The sequence below is a fragment of the Sinocyclocheilus grahami genome, unplaced genomic scaffold, assembly GCF_001515645.1.
Source record: "Sinocyclocheilus grahami isolate Dianchi unplaced genomic scaffold, SAMN03320097.WGS_v1.1 scaffold1.1, whole genome shotgun sequence".
In the NCBI taxonomy this organism is placed as follows: Eukaryota; Metazoa; Chordata; class Actinopteri; order Cypriniformes; family Cyprinidae; genus Sinocyclocheilus; species Sinocyclocheilus grahami.
In genome coordinates, this window is record NW_015505180.1 from 1,051,428 (window position 1) to 1,074,683 (window position 23,256).

At 40.6% G+C, this 23,256-nt stretch overlaps 1 protein-coding gene and 1 long non-coding RNA gene across 8 annotated transcripts in view; one reads left to right on the forward strand and one right to left on the reverse strand.

The window, feature by feature from the left end:
• Positions 1–4,948, reverse strand: part of LOC107557091 (uncharacterized) — a 38,513-nt gene extending 33,565 nt beyond the window's left edge. The window contains exons 1-2 of the long non-coding RNA XR_001605386.1: positions 4,779–4,948; positions 3,496–3,578 (exon numbers count right to left, since the gene is read on the reverse strand). This is a non-coding gene — a long non-coding RNA (uncharacterized lncRNA). The remainder of the gene's footprint in view (positions 1–3,495; positions 3,579–4,778) is intronic.
• Positions 2,882–23,256, forward strand: part of lmo3 (LIM domain only 3) — a 52,281-nt gene continuing 31,906 nt past the window's right edge. Inside the window, exons 1-2 of one of the 7 annotated variants that reach the window (XM_016237134.1) lie at positions 2,882–3,001; positions 13,794–14,007. In XM_016237134.1, coding sequence (XP_016092620.1) covers positions 13,802–14,007 — 206 coding nt within the window. In that variant the 5' untranslated portion in view covers positions 2,882–3,001; positions 13,794–13,801. Of the gene's footprint in view, positions 3,002–3,227; positions 3,383–6,716; positions 7,106–7,854; positions 8,168–8,201; positions 8,312–9,993; positions 10,026–13,276; positions 13,339–13,793; positions 14,008–23,256 lie in introns of those variants that run through there. The other 6 variants (XM_016234927.1, XM_016236380.1, XM_016233476.1 and 3 more) reach the window with 6 other exon arrangements.

The following is a 23,256-nucleotide window of genomic DNA, read 5'->3' on the forward strand; positions in this document are numbered from 1 at the left end:
TATATATATATATATATGTATATATATATGTATATATATATATATATATATATATATATATAATAATTTAATAAATATCCAGTGCATTGGAATGCAAAAAAAAGTTAATGGTCTAATTAATTTAATGGTCTATTTTGTCTTCAAAATGAATGCAACCTTTTAAAAAGCAGCAGTTTATTCTAAACATAATGACTATTAAAATACAAACATTACATATCAGAAAGGTAGACATGAGCAATAGAATTTCAACATCCATAAAATCATCCTGAATGTGAAAGGTAGTCGCACATTAAAATGATCTAATCTTACTGCAGACCTACCTACTTACAACCAGCCTTCAGGCAGTCAAGGAACGCCCTACTTCTGCAATGGAGTTAAGTTGCACTTAGCTCTCAGACCGGCCTTAACAAATTAATTGCTGGTTGAATTAAATAATCTCCATTGATTCCCAATGCGACAATAGGATAGGCCAGTATATTGTGGTCTGGGTGTTCTTTAACTTCAAAGGTGTCCCCTTGGGCCCATTACTAAAGGTGATTCTCCAGACTTTGCTGAGGAGTCTCTATTATTTGCTCTAGTTGTCTCTCAGCCAAAAACTAAAATTGGTCTACAGGGCAGAGAGAGCAAGGATGGGAGTACGAAAGTTGTCATTAAAACTAGGCATCCCTTGACCCTAGTTGAGGGTCACCTACCTGAAGCAATTATTGGGTGTCTCTTTAAGGAGAGGCTCTTGTGGTCATTAGTGCAAAGTCACATGTGTCCCTTTGTGTCCACTGGGAGCAGAGAAGTAGGAGAGTATGAGGTATTAGATTGAGTGTGACTCTACCAGAGTCAGGGGGTGCTTACTAGATTTTGGAAGTATAGTGTGGGCAAATTAGTTTGGGATTTTGAAAAGTGTTAGGAAAAGATGAGATGAGCTGGATGAATATAAAAGGACACTCATGAATCTCAATGGACCAACAGCCAGTTAAAGAAAAATATATAACGCCACATGGCAAGGAAACTGGACACCAACACATGCTATCCACCTTTTTCTTCAACGCGGAAGTAAGCCTATGGGTGAGACTTCCGGTTCATTAGCTGCTATAGGTAAATAACGAGAGGAATAGCAACATGCAGTTAATGGTAAAACTGTTTGTACTACAAACCAGTGTGTTCATAATTAAGATAATACATTAAAATAATATGATAAGACACACCAACTTTCAATATCAAGCAGCAAAACAAACTGTTTTGTTCAGCTAAAAATAGCTGGACGGAGTGGATGCAGATGAGACCGAAAGCCAGACCCATAGAATTTACAAATGGCCGCGCCCATTTTTACGACAAGAAAAAGGTGGATATAATGACTGCAGACGATGCATAATAAAAACCCTGATTGGTTCTATCTGATCAAAATCATTTTTTTATTTCGATTTTGTTACTGTTTGTTGAACTTTTAACAAGCAAATTTGCTGTGTTTACCAATATAAAGTTATCTGGTTTGGAAGTGACCTCTGAGTAACTACTATTGACAATGGACCTACTTTGTCCGCAAAATTTTGCAGAAATCCTGCTAATGTGACTGAACTTTAAGACTAAAATCACAATGAATACTCCCTATAATCAATGAATGCATTGAATCATTCCAGCTAATAAAAGGCACATTGCTTATACATCATATAGGCTCTTGAAACAGTGCAAGTTAAGGAAGGAAATGTACAGACTGGATCCGTTTAAACTTTAATCGAACACCTGTAAGACTTGAGTCTTATCACATATTGCCATGTTTTGTGTTCTCGCAAAGCACCGCTGCCTATGTTCGCATCACGTTTACACCACAAACTGTGCATGATCTAGAAAAATGTACGCCAATGATTGGCCCACACCGGCTTCCTCTTAATTCTCCCTGTGTGATGAAATCATCTTGTCTTTTAAGTGCATAAGTGTGACATTCACATTTCCCTAAAGTGACAGTGTTTTAGCACGGTGGATAATTAAGTGGGTGGAGGGAGTGGCTCTCAATGGCATTATAAATGCTGCACCATCTCTGCTCACCGTTCACACCACCACCTGCCTCTCCCTCCTGCACTCATGTTCACCATCAGAGGAATTATTAAAGATAAAAAGGCATTGTGCAAAAAAAAAGAGATCCTCCCCTGACAGATATTATCATTACAACCTTTTATCAAAAAGTGCAAACTTGTTTTTATCCATCTATCTCCCCCCTCCATATGTGTCTCACACTCTATCCTTCACTCTTTCCCTGGGTATTTCAGCAGGGAGAGAAAAGGAGAACCAGAGAGAGAGTGCAAAAAACTAGAGGGAAAAAGCTAGACTGAGCTCTGTCAATTGGAGTGAGTGCACTACTAAGTCTGGCTTCACTACAAAGGTTAGCAGATCTGACTGTCAATACTGTCAGAGGAATGGAGTCTTAGGGAGGGGAGGGAGCAAAGGAGGTGGAGACACGAAGGTTAGGTGGTGGGGGAGACAGGAGGGTTTGCTTTGAGAGAAAGAGATACTTTGATATTTCGGAATGTTAGAAGGGTGAATGTGGAGAACTGGAGGTTGGGGATCTAATTACTGGGCCATAATTGGGGGCTAGGGAATAGGTTGCCGTCCTCTCAACTCGCTGCAGATCAATTATGTTAAGAGAACATCTGTAAGTAGAACTTAATGAGGTCCATTAGAGCAACATGCGCTGCCTTCCCTAACGGTGCTTGTCAGCTTCTTGGATGAGCTGGAGTGTGCTGCTAACTAGGGACCTGGTGAAGGTGCTTAAATAGGCGAGGAGACGTGCGGGCTGGCTCAGGTCTGTTTTGCTTTGCTGCCAGGGAGGCAACAAGACCGCGAACGAAGAAACAGCCGTCGTGGGGAGAAGGAGGGGAATCTTTTTAGAGCAGGAGCGAGGAGGAGTTGCACCGAGGCGGGCTGCGTGTTTTTAACCCGCTCGCCTGGAACTTGACAAGAGAACCGGCTATAATTGAGCTACCATCTCATCTTAATCGGCAACTTTTCCTCGGTACAGTATCTTTCAATCAGATTTTCCCCCCCTCCTCAAACATATTCTGATCTGCAGCCTCATTAAGAAGCTTGGAAACGATTGTTCAGGCAGTGTTTTAATTTGACCCTAAACCGGGACTAATTGGTGACGATCTTTTGTTCTAATTAAGGTTGTTAGGATAAAGGATCTTGGGATAATTGCCAACTACTTTGACGTTTTCTCTCCTAAATAAGGAAGGGAAGAGTTAGAGTAGGTTGTTACAATGTGAGTGACTGTGGTGGGTGCCAGAGAGCATTAGATTCTCTGTACGTTACTAGCAGCGGTATAAAACTGGGATTAAGTTGAAGCTTCCCTGAAATGAATGGTCGCTGGAGATGCTCAAAGGAGGCTTAAACCAGGGTAAGAGTACCAGGAAATATATTTTTTTACTCCAATCCTCTCCAAAAAAGATGTATCCCCTTGTGAAGCCAGGCAATTAAACTCCCGCTTTCATTTCTACCACAACAACGAACCTGCATTCCTTTCGCTAGGATGAAGTGGGGTGGTCGACTCGTCTGTCGGTTATCCCTCTCTTTGCTGACGTTACATCGCAAGTCTGTGTGTGAAAGAGAGAGAGAGAGAGAGAGAGAGAGAGAGAGATTGTGTGAGGGTGTGTGTGTGTGTGTGAGTGTGTGTGAGAGAGAGAGAGGCGAAATAATAAGCAGCTCTTCATTTTAACGACGTCCGTTCGTCAAGACTGCGCGCGCTTCCCGCCACGCGGGCTGCATGCTGGACTGATTCGCGCGAGCGTCACGCAACGTGACGGGCGGCTGACTTCACCTCGCGCTGCACAGTCTGATGATGGCACTCTCTAGCTCATCACCCCCAATAATTCCCATATCTTCGGTGAATAATTGACGTGATAATGCGCCAGATGAAGTGGTGGTGGGAGGATAGAGAAAGAAGAAGGGGTTACAGCGTCCCCTACCCTCGCTCTCTCCCGCTCCTTTTCACTCAGCTTAAAGCATCTCCCCCGAAAATTACATGATTGCCAAGATAGCCCGCTTTGAAATAATTCAATCCATGACAAAACCTAATTACTGGCAGGTAATACCCTGTCAGCTTTAATGCATCTCATCACTCATAATGGAAGCGAAAAGCATTTTATGACCCATCTCATTACTGCTGTATTTTAGGCAGAGAATGATTGGCATGGGGCCACAATCTTACCAACTTTGTTACCATCTTGTGTGAGGGTGTGTGTGTGTGTGTGAGTGTGTGTGAGAGAGAGAGAGGCGAAATAATAAGCAGCTCTTCATTTTAACGACGTCCGTTCGTCAAGACTGCGCGCGCTTCCCGCCACGCGGGCTGCATGCTGGACTGATTCGCGCGAGCGTCACGCAACGTGACGGGCGGCTGACTTCACCTCGCGCTGCACAGTCTGATGATGGCACTCTCTAGCTCATCACCCCCAATAATTCCCATATCTTCGGTGAATAATTGACGTGATAATGCGCCAGATGAAGTGGTGGTGGGAGGATAGAGAAAGAAGAAGGGGTTACAGCGTCCCCTACCCTCGCTCTCTCCCGCTCCTTTTCACTCAGCTTAAAGCATCTCCCCCGAAAATTACATGATTGCCAAGATAGCCCGCTTTGAAATAATTCAATCCATGACAAAACCTAATTACTGGCAGGTAATACCCTGTCAGCTTTAATGCATCTCATCACTCATAATGGAAGCGAAAAGCATTTTATGACCCATCTCATTACTGCTGTATTTTAGGCAGAGAATGATTGGCATGGGGCCACAATCTTACCAACTTTGTTACCATCAGTTCTCCGTCTCCACATTCTCGGTTTAGTCACTTCCAAACTGGGCTGACGATAAATGACTACTTTTGGGCCATGACAGAAAATAAACTCTACAGTGAGTGTTTGATTATGTTTCCTTTTCTCTCTCTGTGTGTGGGGAGGAAGGGTAGGTGGCACTGAAGACCTACCTCAGCAACATGGGCATCAAGCAGTGCTAATTAGAGTGAACAGGTGTAACCAGTGGGCGAGGAATAGCTTTAGAAACACAGACTGAAAACAAACCACTGAAAACAGTTAAATGTATTACTCTCTCACACACACACACACACACACATATATGCACAGTTACAATTTTTGTCTGGATGTTCATGGATTTTGATTTTGCTACTGTAGGTTTATGCAAAAGTCATAATTTTTGTGTTTTTTTTACATAAAAGGGGTATTTTTAAATGTGTGATTACAGATGACACGGTCGGCGAGACATGCTTTTTACAGCTCTTCTCTTTATTGTTATGTTTTCACTTTCTGTGAATGATCAGCACGTTGAAGCCTAAAATAATTAGCCTCTTAAGTAACTTAGATCAGTGATTCACTACTAGAGGTGCACGGACACCAGAGCCACTTAAAAGGTTTCAGGGATTGCACAGTTACAATTTTTGTCTGGATGTTCATGGATTTTGATTTTGCTACTGTAGGTTTATGCAAAAGTCATAATTTTTGTGTTTTTTTTTACATAAAAGGGGTATTTTTAAATGTGTGATTACAGATGACACGGTCGGCGAGACATGCTTTTTACAGCTCTTCTCTTTATTGTTATGTTTTCACTTTCTGTGAATGATCAGCACGTTGAAGCCTAAAATAATTAGCCTCTTAAGTAACTTAGATCAGTGATTCACTACTAGAGGTGCACGGACACCAGAGCCACTTAAAAGGTTTCAGGGATTGCCTGGAAAGACTTAGGTATAAAACAAAATAGTATGTAATGTGTACATAAAGTACACTACTTGGTGAGTTTATCTTACACCTACATTATTGTTTTTAAGTGACTAAAAATACAGTTAATGCTAAATGATATCCAGTGTAATATGAGTTAAAAAGAAACACATTTATGGTTTGCTGATTGAGCCAAATTCATAGGAAACACTGTTTTAGATTATATCAATGCTTTTTAAGTCAGCTAAGGCTGCTCTGATCAATTTGGTCTGAACCAACATAGTCTATGAAGTATTACTAAATTAATCACTTAAATACTGAATGAATTAGGTGTTGATTTAATATGAGAACAAAATATTCCTCGATTTAAAAACTGATGTGCACCTGATGTGCTCACAGGTGCAGTAGCTACTTAATCATATACTGTAATGTAGTCTGCGTTTTCTTACACCCTTAAAATTAAATGTTCCTTAGTGATTTATTGCAGCACCTTATGATCAGCAAAGAGCCTTTTTGCCATTTTTGTTATATAGGATTCTTAAGTCTTTAATATGCTTTTTTTGGGGGAGATTAAAAAGTTTTTTATATTACATTTCTTCATATCAGCATACTGGCTTCTGGCTCTTTTAAAGCGTCATTAGATAGCTTCATAAATAAACAAGATAAAAAGTTATTTGTGAAACTTAAGGTTCTTATATAAGGCACCAGGATTGTTCTAATTGGAATCTGTATCTTTCAGAGTGTATTTGCCTGCATTCAGAAGTACTAATATAATTACGATTCAAACAGATGCACGTGCACAAACACCTGTTGTTAAAATGACAGACATATGCATAAATAAATGTATGTGTTTTATGAATCAGACCGGTTCTGCTATAAAACACTATGTATCACCACGAAGTTGTTGCCTAGTTGCTAAAACAAAGAGAGAGAGAGAGAGCGAGTGTAAACGTGTAGTACAGAGCTCATAGCATGTTTGCGCGCGCGTCTCAGAGAGGTGAGCATTAAGTTTGTGTTAGCGAGCACGTGCTCCGTTACTCCGGCTGTCGGTAATAACCGAATGACCTTTTCCTCCTCGTGTAATGTCTCACTGGTGAGGGATTGGGGTTGAAGATAATAAAGCTAGGCTTCACTATTCCTCGTTCCTCACTCACTGATGGCCAAGTTGTTGTGAGCTTTCTCAGAATACTCAATACATGACGGCTCGCGCGAGAACACCTGTAGCTTTTGGTGCGAACTACTACTCGTAGATGATCCATGTGGACCTCATTATTTTCAACCTGAAGATCACTTTTATCCGCGGTGCAATGTCAGATTCGTGAACTTTTGCTCCGAGGAATATTGAGTTGGAGTCGGTGCACTATCCTAAGTTAACCTTCTGCATAACTTGGTCAAGAAGGTGAGTGAGTTGTGCTTTAATAGTCTTTTCCGAACGGACTTGCTCCAGTTCTTTTGGACTAACTGCGTGAGTTTGCTGATGTCAAATACAAAATTCAGGCTTGTGTGCCTCACGTAAATGGATCGGATCATTTATGCATGTGATTCAAATGATTTCAGATAAAATGATCCTGCGGAGTCAGGTGTGTTGTCATTTTTTTGCACACAGCAGAGCAATGGACAAAAACGGAATGATGTTTCTTTAGGAAACTACATTGCAACGCATAACGAACATTCAAGCTATGTGCATATAAATTACAAACAATAGCTAGACCGTATTATCACAGTAAGACAGCAACATATATAATACATGTGGATGTGCATGTGTAGTACTATGCATGAGAATGATAATAAACACACTTTAATTACATTAAAGTTTGTGCAATTAAAAACAAGGTTTAATTCCGGGAATGAAGTGCCGTTTTTAAGCTTGAAAGAGACTGTAAAAGGTGTTGGTAACATAGCATTCGTGTTTATATTCTAAAAATACGCCATGCATCAGAAGTAGTTCGTAAATGCTTGACAAAATATGATTGCGTTTGAGTATATGCGAGTTCCTGTAAGTTGTCTTTTGTATACATCCAACTTGGTGCCTCTTACTGTACGCGCACTGAAATAGGCGAATAGCAAGAGGCACGATAGGATTATAAGATTACGGCGCGCGCGAAGGGGTAAAGCATATGCCTTGGCCATCCGCTGTCATTTGTTCGCCGCCACTTGCCTCGCCACGGCTGCTGGTCGATCTAATTTCATAGTCGAGCACTGTTGTGACAAACGGAGTCTGGAGTCAGCGTGTGGCGCTGAGCGATAGCGGCTCGCTCGTTCCTTCTTTCTCCCTCCAGTGTTTTGTTGATTCGTGTTCGCTCTTTTCTGGCGGATTGTTACTTGTAACAAAAGCGAAGCACCCTCGCGCGCGTACAGCTGCTCACTTCACGCGCATCTTTGGCTCGCGCCTCGTCTTGTTGCATGGTGTTTCTGGGAGCCGACGCGGGTCAACCAATGCAGAAAAGGGAGAAAAGTTTCGGTAAGAGCTGCGCTTTGCGAAGCACCCTCGCGCGCGTACAGCTGCTCACTTCACGCGCATCTTTGGCTCGCGCCTCGTCTTGTTGCATGGTGTTTCTGGGAGCCGACGCGGGTCAACCAATGCAGAAAAGGGAGAAAAGTTTCGGTAAGAGCTGCGCTTTGCATCCTATCAACGCGAGTGTGATGTGTCTAAATGTGTGGCTGAGTAGTTGGGATGTTTCTATGCGTATAGCGGCAGTTTTGTCGAACCTCATACAGCCTCATTTTACCGAAGCGACGCGTTTTCCTCATTTCCCCCGTGTGAATTGTCGTGGTTTGCTTAGACAATTGTGAATAACGTTTAATATGATGTGCCGTCGCGTATCACCGTTTCTAACACGTTAACGGTTTAATTTAGCCGTTTTGCAAGCTGCAAATCTTATTGGCCTTTTCCGTGCACTACGCTGCCATGGCAACAGTAATTAAACTGATAAGAGGGTGAAATGCCAGCATCTCCGGCTCGCGCAGCTGTGATGTGAAATCAAATTGGTACTTTGCGCCCGGTGTTTGCCAAGTCTCGCCTGAAATTTCCCCATCAGTATCTGCGAACGGTGAGGCGCACAAAGAGCATCGTATCACTATGCGAACGGGACATAATGAAAGATCCATGTGAGCGAGCAAAGACAAAAAAGATACCCATGTCCCAGGCCTGTAGGAAGGAGAATTGAACGATTTTGGTTGCGAATTCGATTGCGCGTAATGGGTTCCGTAACGGTTCCATTAATGATCCTTTTAGTACTCTAGTACTCTTAATATTTCGGGAGAAACTGCGATTCGCGTTGCATTTACTGCCCTCAACAATCTATTAGCAAATCATGAGATCATGAGATAAATAAACTGAATTCAAAATTCTTCCAAAAGATGTGTTTAGATTGACTTGACGACTTTTGAGAGGCGGCTTAAATGCAGTCTAATAATTGGTCCCATTTATATAAGTGAAAGTGTTTTAACAAAAATGTGGTGACCTATTTCATTAAGCATTCATTTATTTTCATAAAATAGGCCTACTGACTTATAATGTGCCCCTTAAAGTGCTCATCTCATGGAATTCAATCAGTTTAAGTCTCACGAGCCTTAAGTGCAACATAACACAGGGACAGTTCTTGGTTCATTTCGACTCGAATATGACAAAAGTCATTTTTGCGGTTCAGACAAGTGTCAGCTTGGTTCAGTAACTGCTCCGACTGGTACAAAAGTATAATAGAGTTTCATAAGAGTCATTAGTTCAGGCTCGGATTACATTGTTCAGTCTACATGTATTTGATTCACTAAAAAGAACCGACTCATAAGAGTCATTCGTTCGGTATTCGGGCTATATCTTGATGTTTTTGATTCACTAAAAAGAGCCGGCTCATAAGAGTCATTCTTTATGCAATCGAACTACACTGGTCTTGCTGTATGATTCTGAACGACTAAAAGAACCGGTTAAGAGTCATGCGTTCAGGAATCGGACTAAAGCGGTCGTGCTGTAGATTCAAAGAACAGCAGTGTAGAAAACACTATCAGACTTGTTCAATACAGTGTTCTGCATCAGTAGAAAATCGTTACGAAAATCATTTAGTTTCTATATATTTTAAAATGGCTACCCAGGCCCAATTCCAGCCTGTTAGATTAATCTTTTGTTCACTATTTGAAATAGAAAAATCGATGAGGCCATGAACATCCCACACTTCCATTAGAAAAAAACTCAGAATTGGGGATCCAAGCCTGTGAATAGAAGGGCTAGTTCGTTTGTGCCACAATCGATTCATTTAGGACTAAACGTGATTGCGGACTGAGGGGCGCGGGTCAACCAATGCAGAAAAGGGAGAAAAGTTTCGGTAAGAGCTGCGCTTTTGCATCCTATCAACGCGAGTGTGATGTGTCTAAATGTGTGGCTGAGTAGTTGGGATGTTTCTATGCGTATAGCGGCAGTTTTGTCGAACCTCATACAGCCTCATTTTACCGAAGCGACGCGTTTTCCTCATTTCCCCCGTGTGAATTGTCGTGGTTTGCTTAGACAATTGTGAATAACGTTTAATATGATGTGCCGTCGCGTATCACCGTTTCTAACACGTTAACGGTTTAATTTAGCCGTTTTGCAAGCTGCAAATCTTATTGGCCTTTTCCGTGCACTACGCTGCCATGGCAACAGTAATTAAACTGATAAGAGGGTGAAATGCCAGCATCTCCGGCTCGCGCAGCTGTGATGTGAAATCAAATTGGTACTTTGCGCCCGGTGTTTGCCAAGTCTCGCCTGAAATTTCCCCATCAGTATCTGCGAACGGTGAGGCGCACAAAGAGCATCGTATCACTATGCGAACGGGACATAATGAAAGATCCATGTGAGCGAGCAAAGACAAAAAAGATACCCATGTCCCAGGCCTGTAGGAAGGAGAATTGAACGATTTTGGTTGCGAATTCGATTGCGCGTAATGGGTTCCGTAACGGTTCCATTAATGATCCTTTTAGTACTCTTGAGGAAGAAATATTTCGGGAGAAACTGCGATTCGCGTTGCATTTACTGCCCTCAACAATCTATTAGCAAATCATGAGATAATTACATAACTAAACTGAATTCAAAATTCTTCCAAAAGATGTGTTTAGATTGACTTGACGACTTTTGAGAGGCGGCTTAAATGCAGTCTAATAATTGGTCCCATTTATATAAGTGAAAGTGTTTTAACAAAAATGTGGTGACCTATTTCATTAAGCATTCATTTATTTTCATAAAATAGGCCTACTGACTTATAATGTGCCCCTTAAAGTGCTCATCTCATGGAATTCAATCAGTTTAAGTCTCACGAGCCTTAAGTGCAACATAACACAGGGACAGTTCTTGGTTCATTTCGACTCGAATATGACAAAAGTCATTTTTGCGGTTCAGACAAGTGTCAGCTTGGTTCAGTAACTGCTCCGACTGGTACAAAAGTATAATAGAGTTTCATAAGAGTCATTAGTTCAGGCTCGGATTACATTGTTCAGTCTACATGTATTTGATTCACTAAAAAGAACCGACTCATAAGAGTCATTCGTTCGGTATTCGGGCTATATCTTGATGTTTTTGATTCACTAAAAAGAGCCGGCTCATAAGAGTCATTCTTTATGCAATCGAACTACACTGGTCTTGCTGTATGATTCTGAACGACTAAAAGAACCGGTTAAGAGTCATGCGTTCAGGAATCGGACTAAAGCGGTCGTGCTGTAGATTCAAAGAACAGCAGTGTAGAAAACACTATCAGACTTGTTCAATACAGTGTTCTGCATCAGTAGAAAATCGTTACGAAAATCATTTAGTTTCTATATATTTTAAAATGGCTACCCAGGCCCAATTCCAGCCTGTTAGATTAATCTTTTGTTCACTATTTGAAATAGAAAAATCGATGAGGCCATGAACATCCCACACTTCCATTAGAAAAAAACTCAGAATTGGGGATCCAAGCCTGTGAATAGAAGGGCTAGTTCGTTTGTGCCACAATCGATTCATTTAGGACTAAACGTGATTGCGGACTGAGGGGAGTTGAAACTAACTTCTTTGGCTTGGTAATGAGAGGCGGTGACTTTGTTGTGTTAACCAGGTGAGCTGGGACGGTGCGGATGAGTGGGACAGAACAAGGACGCATAGCAGCGGAAATCAGCCGTGTGCTACTCTTACAAACCAATCCAGCCAATCTATATATTTTAAAATGGCTACCCAGGCCCAATTCCAGCCTGTTAGATTAATCTTTTGTTCACTATTTGAAATAGAAAAATCGATGAGGCCATGAACATCCCACACTTCCATTAGAAAAAAACTCAGAATTGGGTATCCAAGCCTGTGAATAGAAGGGCAAGTTCGTTTGTGCCACAATCGATTCATTTAGGACTAAACGTGATTGCGGACTGAGGGGAGTTGAAACTCTAACTTCTTTGGCTTGGTAATGAGAGGCGGTGACTTTGTTGTGTTAACCAGGTGAGCTGGGATGGTGCGGATGAGTGGGACAGAACAAGGACGCATAGCAGCGGAAATCAGCCGTGTGCTACTCTTACAAACCAATCCAGCCAATTAAAAGCTCAACATCTTAAACACAATGGGACAAACAGTGCGGCGGTGCTACCTGTCTGATGTGCTTCCTTGCTGTTTTCCCCTCATCAAGCTCTCTCCTTTGAATAAACTCAAAATAAAGCATCATAAAAACGCCAGCGAGGTCAAAGGAATTATCATTATCCCTTGCCTCATTTTCATTGAATGTTCCTACATCTTAACGAGCATGGTCCTACAGCAGAAAGAAGTTATTCACAGTCTAAGCCTATGGTACTGCATCAGATATTTGCTCTAGGCTATAATTATGACCCTAGAGGGATCGGCTACCTGCTGTTCCTTTCCCTGCATTGTAATGCTCAGTTGAATTGAAACAATTTCACACCTGTCCTCAGTCTTACTAATTGGTGCACTGTCTTGTTTATTTTCTGTGAGGGCCAACTGCCACGCTTTTGGCAAATCATTTTTGAAAGTAATTATCGTCAAGGCCACATGTTAAAAAAAAAAGAAAAGCGGCAAACTCTCTCTGTTAGGTAGGGCAGAGTCTTAATGGTCTCCAAATGTGTTGACATGCACGACTATTTAAAGGGATAGTGCACTCAAAAATAAATTCCAACATCATTTACTCACCTTCATGTCGTTCCAATATATGTATGACTTTCTTTCTTCTGTAGAATGCAAAAGGGAATGAAAGTGTCAATTCATTTTCAGTGCATTATATCCATACAATGAAACAAGTTTCTAATGACATGAGGGTGAGTAATGATGTCAGAATTTTCATTTTTGGATAATCTACCACAAATTTCCTAAATGTTACACCAAATGTTTCACAAACTTTCCTTGTCAAGACAGATTCACACAGCCCAAACAAGGCTTTTTAATCTCATATTCCTCTATGAATGTATTTCAGCGAGATTGCCTGGACAACGCATCGCGGCGACGAGTGCATTATAACGATCCCGAGGGAGGTCCTCAATTCAGACAGAGACACTCAATTTACCACAGCTGAGAAATCTCTAGGTGACCCTCTCACTCAAAGTTCGCAATTTCTCACTGCTTGCGCTCTCACCCCCTACAAGAGCAGCATATACATTAGGTGGAATCTATGGCTCTGACAGCTTCTCCTGCACAAGGTGAGAAATGGGACTGTCTCAGTGGAAGGACAACTGGGCAGAATCAGACGTGCTTGTAAAAATGTAGGACAAAAACTTTTTGGGCTGGGACAAAAAAAAGAGGGGCCGGAGCGGTGGCATAGGGGGGAGCGGGGTACAGCTTACTCTCCTCTGTATGAAAGGAGAATACTAATTACAGGCCTTCAGCATGAGACCACATTGTTCCCTCTCTACCCAACAAAGCCCTTTCACGTCCTGTAAAGGGCTACACAATGCCTGCTCTGGGGGCAAGCTTTGGCCCCTCCCTTAAAGAGGGGGGAAGAGGAGGATGTTAGCTACATTGGCTTCTTGTTATTGTTGACCAAAAAGTGTGTGTTGAGCTCTTGACTGAAATACACAGCACATGATTGACTGTCAAAAGTCACCAGGAACCATGTTCTCACCTTCGTGTCGTCCCTTGTCGCCTGTCTTTGTAGGTATACAAATGCTCTCTGTCCAGCCGGACACCAAGCCAAAGGGCTGTGCCGGCTGCAACCGGAAAATCAAGGACCGCTACCTGCTGAAGGCCCTGGACAAGTACTGGCACGAAGACTGCCTGAAGTGTGCCTGCTGCGACTGCCGACTCGGCGAGGTAGGCTCCACGCTGTACACCAAAGCCAACCTCATCCTCTGTCGGAGGGACTACCTACGGTAAGAGAAAAACGTGCTATTTGTGTCATAACACACACCCTAGACACTACAGATTGTAAGTTACAAGATGTCACTGAAAACAGCGGAATCTGTACCACATTCAAAAGAGAACTCTCTAAGGGCCATGTGTCAAATCCCAAACAAAGTAAGTGCCACAAAAAGCCATATTGCTGCTAACACTGGCTTTAATGGCTGCCCTTAACGCCCAGAGTTCTCCCATGCTGTTAGATATCCTTTGCTCTTCATAATAGAAAAGGAGCTCAAAGGGGATCTTTATGAGCCTATAAACTGCTGCCATTTCTGTGAGTTTTCAATGGATTCACTTGTTGTATCCAATCAACACACCGAGGCTTGATAGAGGGGCATTGTTTAGCAAGAGACCACCCTGGTTCATGTTCAATCAGCTTACCTTTGTCCACAGATGGAAGGGTTTCCTTAGAAACCCAACCTCTCAATTTCTTGCTTTTCTATGAGTGCACCCAGCATGCATCAGTTTTAAAGCAACAAGTCTGCAAGTATGGATACAGACAAATATAGACTCCAGTATCGGTCATCTGTTCACCCCTAAAAATATTCATCAACCTCTTCGTTCAACAACTTTTTGTTTTCTCTTAATGAGTAAAAAGGAAAGAGTGCATAAGGTACTTTTTTGTAGGATTGCATGATATGGAAAAAAACATATGCAATCAACTTTTGATGCAATCAAATCAATTTCAGTTGTTTAAAGTAGATTTAAAGTCAGAAAATGATGACATATTATATGCATATATTCGGTTCTACCTTGCCAAAGAAAGCATCACTTCTCAAAGTGATCAGCAAATTATGATATTCTGCAAAAAGAATGAATGACTATCAAATTGAATTCTAAAAACCTTACAGCTCGTTTTTCATGGACTGCCTGAAGAGGTTTATGGTATTTGATTGGCTACATTTTAATATATAATTAAATATTAATAAATAAACATTAACATATTACATGAAATATAAAAAAACAAAAATCTTAATATATAATTTAAAAAAGTCATATATGTTTTTTCGTCTTACATTGGCATTACTCCTGCTTGACACGACATCACTAGCATACAGATTTAACATAAGACAATCACATGACTAGCATATCCTTTGCATCACCATAAACTTTAAGGTTTAATGCATTAAAATCAATTAGCGTTATGATATTTTCAAAATTTGATTTAATTATATCACAAAATATATCATGCAACTTTTTATCTAGTTCTACAATACAGCATTTTGTTCCCTTCTAGTGTCTCTACCTAGTAGTTAAACATGCTCGTGTTATTAAACCCATGTACACATGTGTGCTACGTATGTGTATAAAATGATATAAATGCTTAACGCGATGCTCCAGGGAGTCACAGCTTTTTGAGCGTGCTAGAAGCTACAGTAGGCAGGAGGTGCTTTGAAATGGCACAGTTCATTTAATTTTGGCATGGGCGATGAGAGAGTCTCCATTAGGCACGGTACACATGCAGGCTTTGGGGAAACGCGACTGTAAAGCATCGCCAGAGGGCCAGAGGCAGACTGAGATTACCATCTCACAGTAAGCCTCATTGACTGTGCCCTGCTAAACTGCATCTTCATTCACGACGACACTCACAAGTTTGTGCCTCAAACAACAGCGGCAACGAGATAGATATGTCATTAGGAGATGTGGAGATCTGTCTTCATGGTACAGCGACGGTTTGTACCAGATGCGACTGATAAGGTTCTTGTGCATGTGTATGTTCTGTAATATCTCTTTTAATAATTTTACAACACCGCTAGCAAGGGAAGAGAGAGGCCAACTGCGCCCATGTGATTCTTTCATCTTCAAAGTTCAAGGTGACTGAATTGATTCGATTCTAGCCATCATATGAGAGGTCTTCCCGTGCCTCCAGCTCGACGTCTCCTCGCCAGCAGCAAATTAGGGGCGAGTATGGCATGGTCCCAGTTCCTCAAATCACATCTGCAACACAACAAAAGAAAAGCAGCCTCCATTGATGAGCCAATCAATCGCCAGTCCTACAGAGCGCTCCAACGCACTCTCCTCGATTGGATCGTTTCCTTATTTATTTTCTTAAGTTAGCGCCGGCGAGATAAGAGATAGACTTAATCCCTTCCTCTTTGTTCTGTGTTCTATTTCGCCCCTTCTTATTCGGAGTAAATTATGCTTGGATTTATTATACAAGATTGCCCACCCCCACGTCCGCACAAAATCAATCCAGTCCTGTTTAGCAGTGTGGCATGTTATTAAGGCTGACATAACCAGGGTTAATAGAATTCTTCAGGGGTCTACAACCATGAGCGATGTGATCCAACCAGCTGAGAAATAATAATCCCTATCGCAACACACACAAAAACAAATTAAATAAGGGAAAAAAAAGATTTATGCCTTCCTGGATCTGTCTCCCTTAGTACGTAAAAACAAATTAAATAAGGGGAAAAAAAGATTTATGCCTTCCTGGATCTGTCTCCCTTAGTACGTATTATCAAATATGATGTGGGGTTTTTTTGTAGTCGAAGGGAGAGGCAGAAATCATTTTGGTGTGGGGAAGGAATATCATTCATGAATATCGATTCATATTCAAAACATCGAGAAGGTAATTATTGATGGAAAGCGTTATCGGGCCCGGCTGAATGCTCATATTGCATTCAAAATATGGGTAAATGGTATTGGCCTGTCATATCAACAAATGATTCTTTTGATACCATGCAGGCATCTCTATTGATGATAAACGTTATATTGGCCTATGTTTATGCCGATGTGGTTACATTTCATAGCGGGGAGCGATAAAGTTAAAAGGAGTAGACAAAAAAGCGACAGACACATTTAAGTTGAAAAACGGGCAAAAATGAACCCTGTCAGAAAGTAGTTACGGACAAGAAAGCCCAGGATGCAAGCAGGGAGAGGGAAGCTGTTAGGCATCAGTTAATGGAAAACTGTAAATTTCAGGCATCCATTTTAAAGACAGCACAGGGTGACCACTTATTTATTTATCTATCTATTCATTCATTTTTTTAATCCAACTTCAATTTTCCTCTACAGTGGTTTTACTAAGATAGCTGAATGCTCATATTGCATTCAAAATATGGGTAAATGGTATTGGCCTGTCATATCAACAAATGATTCTTTTGATACCATGCAGGCATCTCTATTGATGATAAACGTTATATGCCTATGTTTATGCCGATGTGGTTACATTTCATAGCGGGGAGCGATAAAGTTAAAAGGAGTAGACAAAAAAGCGACAGACACATTTAAGTTGAAAAACGGGCAAAAATGAACCCTGTCAGAAAGTAGTTACGGACAAGAAAGCCCAGGATGCAAGCAGGGAGAGGGAAGCTGTTAGGCATCAGTTAATGGAAAACTGTAAATTTCAGGCATCCATTTTAAAGACAGCACAGGGTGACCACTTATTTATTTATCTATCTATTCATTCATTTTTTTAATCCAACTTCAATTTTCCTCTACAGTGGTTTTACTAAGATTGTAAATGCAAGCAAACTCACAGAGCAGTCAACATGACTGGATTTATTACCGTTATGGAAAGCTGGCTATCTGTGAAAGATAACCAACATGTAAAGCATGGCTTGGTTGTAATAACTTGTATTTTTTTCCCCTTTTGCCCCTCATTCAGGAACCACTTTGTGGTCCCCATCTACCTTGTGCTGTGTAAACTTTTGGAAATGAACCATAAAAATGTATCTCTCACTTTTTCATACAGTATTTGCATCTGGAGTCACACTGTAGATTGTATGCATTTATGGATGTGCCATATGTTTATCTGTAGGTCAACAAAATGTGAGTAATCTTTGAAGTCAGGAACTTTGACAAATTGAGCTCAACAGAATTGGTTTTGTGATTCATTTCGGTTGCACACTTACAGATAAATTTATAATTACCTAGTTGCTTGATGAAATAATGATTTCAGGATGTCATTTTGAATGAAAGGATGGTGTTAAGATAAAGTAGTTGTATTAAAAACTGCAGGTGGCTTACACAATTTATAAAAGAAAAAATAACATACCTCGGATACAATCGCTGCTCTTCACCTCCATGCAAAGTGAAGTTTGGCTACTATCACCCTTAAAACATGAGAAGCTTCATACTTGGGTCTGTGCCATGTATAAGTCCAAAGAGTCACCAACTAAGGAGACTTATTGCAAAAAAATACAAATAAATCGCAGTTTGTCAACACAAACTGTGTCCAACAGCTATTTTAGTTTAATCTATGTTTTGGGTGCGATGCAGGTGTGCAATGCTAATTTTTTCCCTCACCTAACCTAAGCTAACACTCCACTCTCCTGAAAAGGTCAGAAATGCATAACTTCTTAGTTCAGAAGTTTTCTGGTTCTTCAGTGCTCTAGTTTACGCCCTCAACCGATAAGAGCAATAATTCTTGAATAAAAACGCATTTATTGTAAGTTGATGTGACACTAAAGTAACAAAGTTGCTGCTGTGTTGTCTGTTAAAGGTTAGGCTGGTCTCTCCGGCGGGACTAGCGCAGTGCAGCCCGGTGTAGTTTGTCTTGTGTTTTTCCTCAGTCGTTTTGAAGCTAGCTGAAAGATTGAGGCCATCTCTTGTTCTAATGACCAGTGCAGATGTTCACAAACAGTGCAGTGGCTCTCTGTCTCTGAAGGGCATTAAGCAGGATTTTGGTTGTAGCAAACACGGAACACTAAAACAGAGCATTGCTAACATTTCATTTTGTGTTTCTACAGCCAGAATCAGTGTTGGGAAGTAACTATTGTGACAGTAGTTTAGTACTTGTCAAAATACTGAAGCTTTTCTAGTAACATACTGTACACAAGTAGCTAGGTTTTTTAATATTTAAATAATTTGCCACTGATGATTCAAACGCAAGTTTTGAGCACTGTAGATTAGGCTTGTTGTTTTCCCGATCACAAATGCAGACAAGGTTTTATGTTTACGCAGCACGATACGCAACGCGTAAAAAGACAGTTTAAGTCATTATAATCAGTAATTATGTCCCCACTGGATGCAACAAATGCCTCATTTGCAATGGTTTTCATTGGTTTTGTCTCGTCCTGCTGGGACACGGCATCACAGTATGGTAAGGAGCGTAACATTTCCGTCACACGCTTGAGGCATTCGGCCAATCACAACGCACTGGATAGCTGGCCAATCAGAGCACACCTCCCTTTTTTTTAGAACGATGAGCTTTGTAAAAATCGATGCATTTCAGAAAGGCGGGGCATAGAGGAGAAACAATAATGTACATTATATGGAAAATAATGTTTTTTGAACCTTAAACCGCTTAAACACATTGCATTACACCAAATACACAAAATAATGTTCTTTTAGCAACGTCATATGACCCCTTTAAAGGGAAAATTTATAATTGAGGTACTTTGACAGGTCACAACATCCATAATAATTAAAAACAATTAGCAAAGTGTTGTTAAAAAAGTTTTATACACTAAAAAACCATTCCAGACTTCTGTCTTACTGGAGAGTTTGATTTATCCTGCCATCATTTTCAGACTGTGCGGCCTTATGAACTCTGATTTCAAAAGAGGAAATATTGATGAATTGAAGGAGTTAAATCCTTGTGGGTAGGTGCTCCAAGAGGAGTGGCCCTTAGTGTTGCGGGATCACAGGCACTTGAGGTGTGGATTCAGAGGGTGTGCTGTTTCTTTCAGCTGCAGATAGCATTCTGTCTCAACGGCACTCGTTACAACAGAGCACTCAGCGTGTATGAAAGGGTTTCTTCCCAGTGAAGATTTTAATGGTGTTGCGGCTCTGGACACTTTATCTCCTTATCCCCCTCGTCTCATTAGACAGCCCCTCACCATCTTCTGTTCCTTTCTGCTGAGCTTCGGTCTTTGATACTGCGAATGAAACCTTGAGATGACCAGTTTTCATGCAGGCCAGGTTATTGTTGTCACTCAAGTGTAAGTTTGTTTGGTCCTTAAAAAAAATAAAAAAAACGATCGTGTCATTCCAAACCTGTATGGCATTCTTTCATCTGTGGAAATGGAGAAGAAATTTAGAAGAATGTACAAGTTAACTTTTTCCGTTCAAATACAATGAAACAAGCAGCATAAAAGTTTCCGTCAGATTCATTTTTGGTGAACTATTCCTTTATGATTCGCTTTAAAGGGGTCCTATTATGCTTTTTCACTTTTTAAATTTTAGTCAGTGTGTAGTGTGTATGTTTTGGCAAACAAAGAAGAAGACTTGCTGTGCTGTGCTGTATTTTCGGCATGTCTAGAACAATTCTTGCAAGTATAACACGACGTAGCTGGGCGCCGCGGACAGATGCCGAACGGCTCCGCCGGTGTGCCTACACTCATAGAAAATAAAGTATTTGAATTTTAAAGACGTGGCGCGACACTGCGCTTCTCGTCCGGTGTGCAACCACCTGAAACGCTGTTTTTTTCACCATCCGAAAGCGGATGATGTCAGAAAACAGTGGTTGCAATTTATTTTTTAAATCTGTTCCTGAGCATTATAACCCCAATTTGCTATTGTGTGCTGCGCATTTTACTGAGGACAGCTTCCACAACACGAGGGAGTACAGTGCCGGATTCGCCAAAAGCTTTTGTTGAAAGACGGAGCAAGGGGCGTGGCAGTACTGAAACACCATCTAAGCTGTTCGCCAATCACAACGCACTGGGACAGCTAACCAATCACAACACATTTTGTTTTTCGGAAGGTGGACCTTCTTCAAAGCCGGAACTAATCGAGCCGTTTGTGCCAGGATGGGGAGAAAGGTATTTTAATAATGTAAATTATGTGAAAAATAATGCGTTTTTTTCGAACCACCACGCATGAGAACATGTTCTAGTACACCCCCAAAACAAAATCAAGACCTTGTAAAAGAGCATAATAGGACCCCTTTAAAAATTAGGATGCTTTCAAACTTAGCCACATTGATGAGATTAATGCACATTTAAATGTAAAATTTACTTTTCAAACACCTGGGAGTTCGTGAAAAATAACAGAACGTAGTCACAAGCTATACCATAAATCTACTACAACTACAATAATGACCCAAGAAAGTTAGTAAGTAAGAATTTCAACATCTTTTTACGCACTTGCCCACTGTTTGTTGTATTTGTTCCCCATGGCGTCCTGTATGATTCATGCCCCTGGAGGCTGCACAGCAAGCCTCTAAACAGCAGCGGCCGCTCCATCGCCACAAGGTGAACTATTCCCCGCTGTGTGTTATTATTAATAACTGTCAGCTAGAGGGGGTCACCCACGACAACTCCTTGAAAAGAACCCAGGGCAAGGCAACTAGGCCGCAGCTGGGCACCTTGTAAAACAATACCCCCCTCACCCCTCCCTGCTTCCCCAGAGGATGAGTGCTTAAGGCAGGAATAATGCATGGGAGCGATTGGGGAGTAGGGCACTGCCATGTTTCCAACCATGAAAAATTAAGATGTCACCACCTGGCCCTGTTAAGCATACCTTTTGCCAGAGCACGAAGCTATCTATTAGAACAGGACAGAGCAAAGGCAGCGTTTGAATGTCTCCCTTCCCACCTCCACCTCCAGTCACACCCCCTCCTCATCATCCCACCTGACTGTGGCCTAAACTTTAAAAAAAACTAAGTTCACACAAAAGTAAAAAAAAAAAAAATCATGATTTACTCACCTCAGCCTTTAATATAATATTATATAATATAATATAATTAATATTTTAGAAAATATAATTTATATAATATGACCTACTTCTGTTCCATGGAAATATTGTAAAATATTGTTTAAAAAAAATTGTGTATATTTATAAAATCATAAAAACATTTATAAAAATATATTTACTATAGATACACACAAAAAATAGTCATATATCTACTTCTATTGCATGGAAAACAAATGATTAAAATGTATTAATTTAAATGTACTGTGTTGATACAACATTTAACAATATAACAATTGTAATATAATATAATATAATATAAGTGCAACATATTTATTATAGATACATTTAAAAAATATTCATATATCATCCACTTTCGTTGTATGGTAAACAAATAATATAAAATGATTACTTTTACTCAACTGTGCCTATATAATACAATTTAATAATATACTTATTACTGTAATATAATTTAACACTTTGTAAAATATTTTTTACAAATTCTATGAAAAATGACAACATATGGGCTAGCTACAGTACATTAGCCTGTATCTCAAGGGATATGTAAAATTAATTTAGTACTGCACAGTTTATTTATTTTATTATTATGCTTTTTTTTGTCTTTGCAGAAACTCACTCTATTTAAAGGGGTGATTCACTGTTTTTTTTCTAGGCTTGATTGTGTTTATGGGGTGCAGTCTAACATGTGTTAATGCTTTGTTTTTTTTAAAACGCATTATTTTTCACATAATTTACCTTTATTCCACACCACTCTGTCCCTTCTTTGAGAAACGTGCTGATCATTTCCTTCTTTTATGAAGCCCCTCACTCAGAAATAAGCGATGGGCTCTGGTTGGTTAGCCCAGTGTGTTGTGATTGGCTAAACCACCTCTAGTGCGCGTCTGAATGTCCCGCCCCTCACCTCAGCGGCATGTGCTCCGGTTGTATTGTAAACAAGGCGTCGTTAATGTCGCTTATCAGTTTGAGCCCGACTGAGAAGCAGAGAATATTATTGAAGAGGATCGTGCAGAACCTGTGCAAGCACAGCTTTTAATGGTATGCCTCTGTTTTTTGTTTGTTGTTGTCTCTTACTTTTAGATACGCTGTTATTTGTAAATGCTACTGCTTATGTTAGCTTTTAATTTACAGTTTTATCCTGATTAAAGCTTTAATACAGTACGGCAACTGCACGCACGTCCATGTTTAATGCTTCTCATAGCTATGTGAAAATAAGTGTATAATTGTAATAGTTCATTGTTGGAGCTGAGCTGAATGAGAGGGAGAGAGCGAGAGAGAGATGCAGAGTGTGTGCAGAGCAGGGAGACGTGTGAACAGTGTTAAGAACCTCTGCTTTAGAACATTGATTTTGAAACTTGTGAATCCATTAGAATCGTTAGAAGACAGAATCGTGAAAAAATTGATTTTTATGTGCCCCATTAGTTTTCTCTTCCTCATCTCTAAAGCAGCGCAGCATGGCCTCGCCCCCTTTTCCCGAGGGTGGGGTTTATCTGGGTTTGTGACGTCACAAACCCGAGAAGTAAATTGTTGTAGTCCTTACCAGCCGTTTTTGTAGGCATTAAACTGCCAAACTGCCAGAAATTTAAAAGACGATATCTCCGTTTGCATTGAACTTTCAGCTT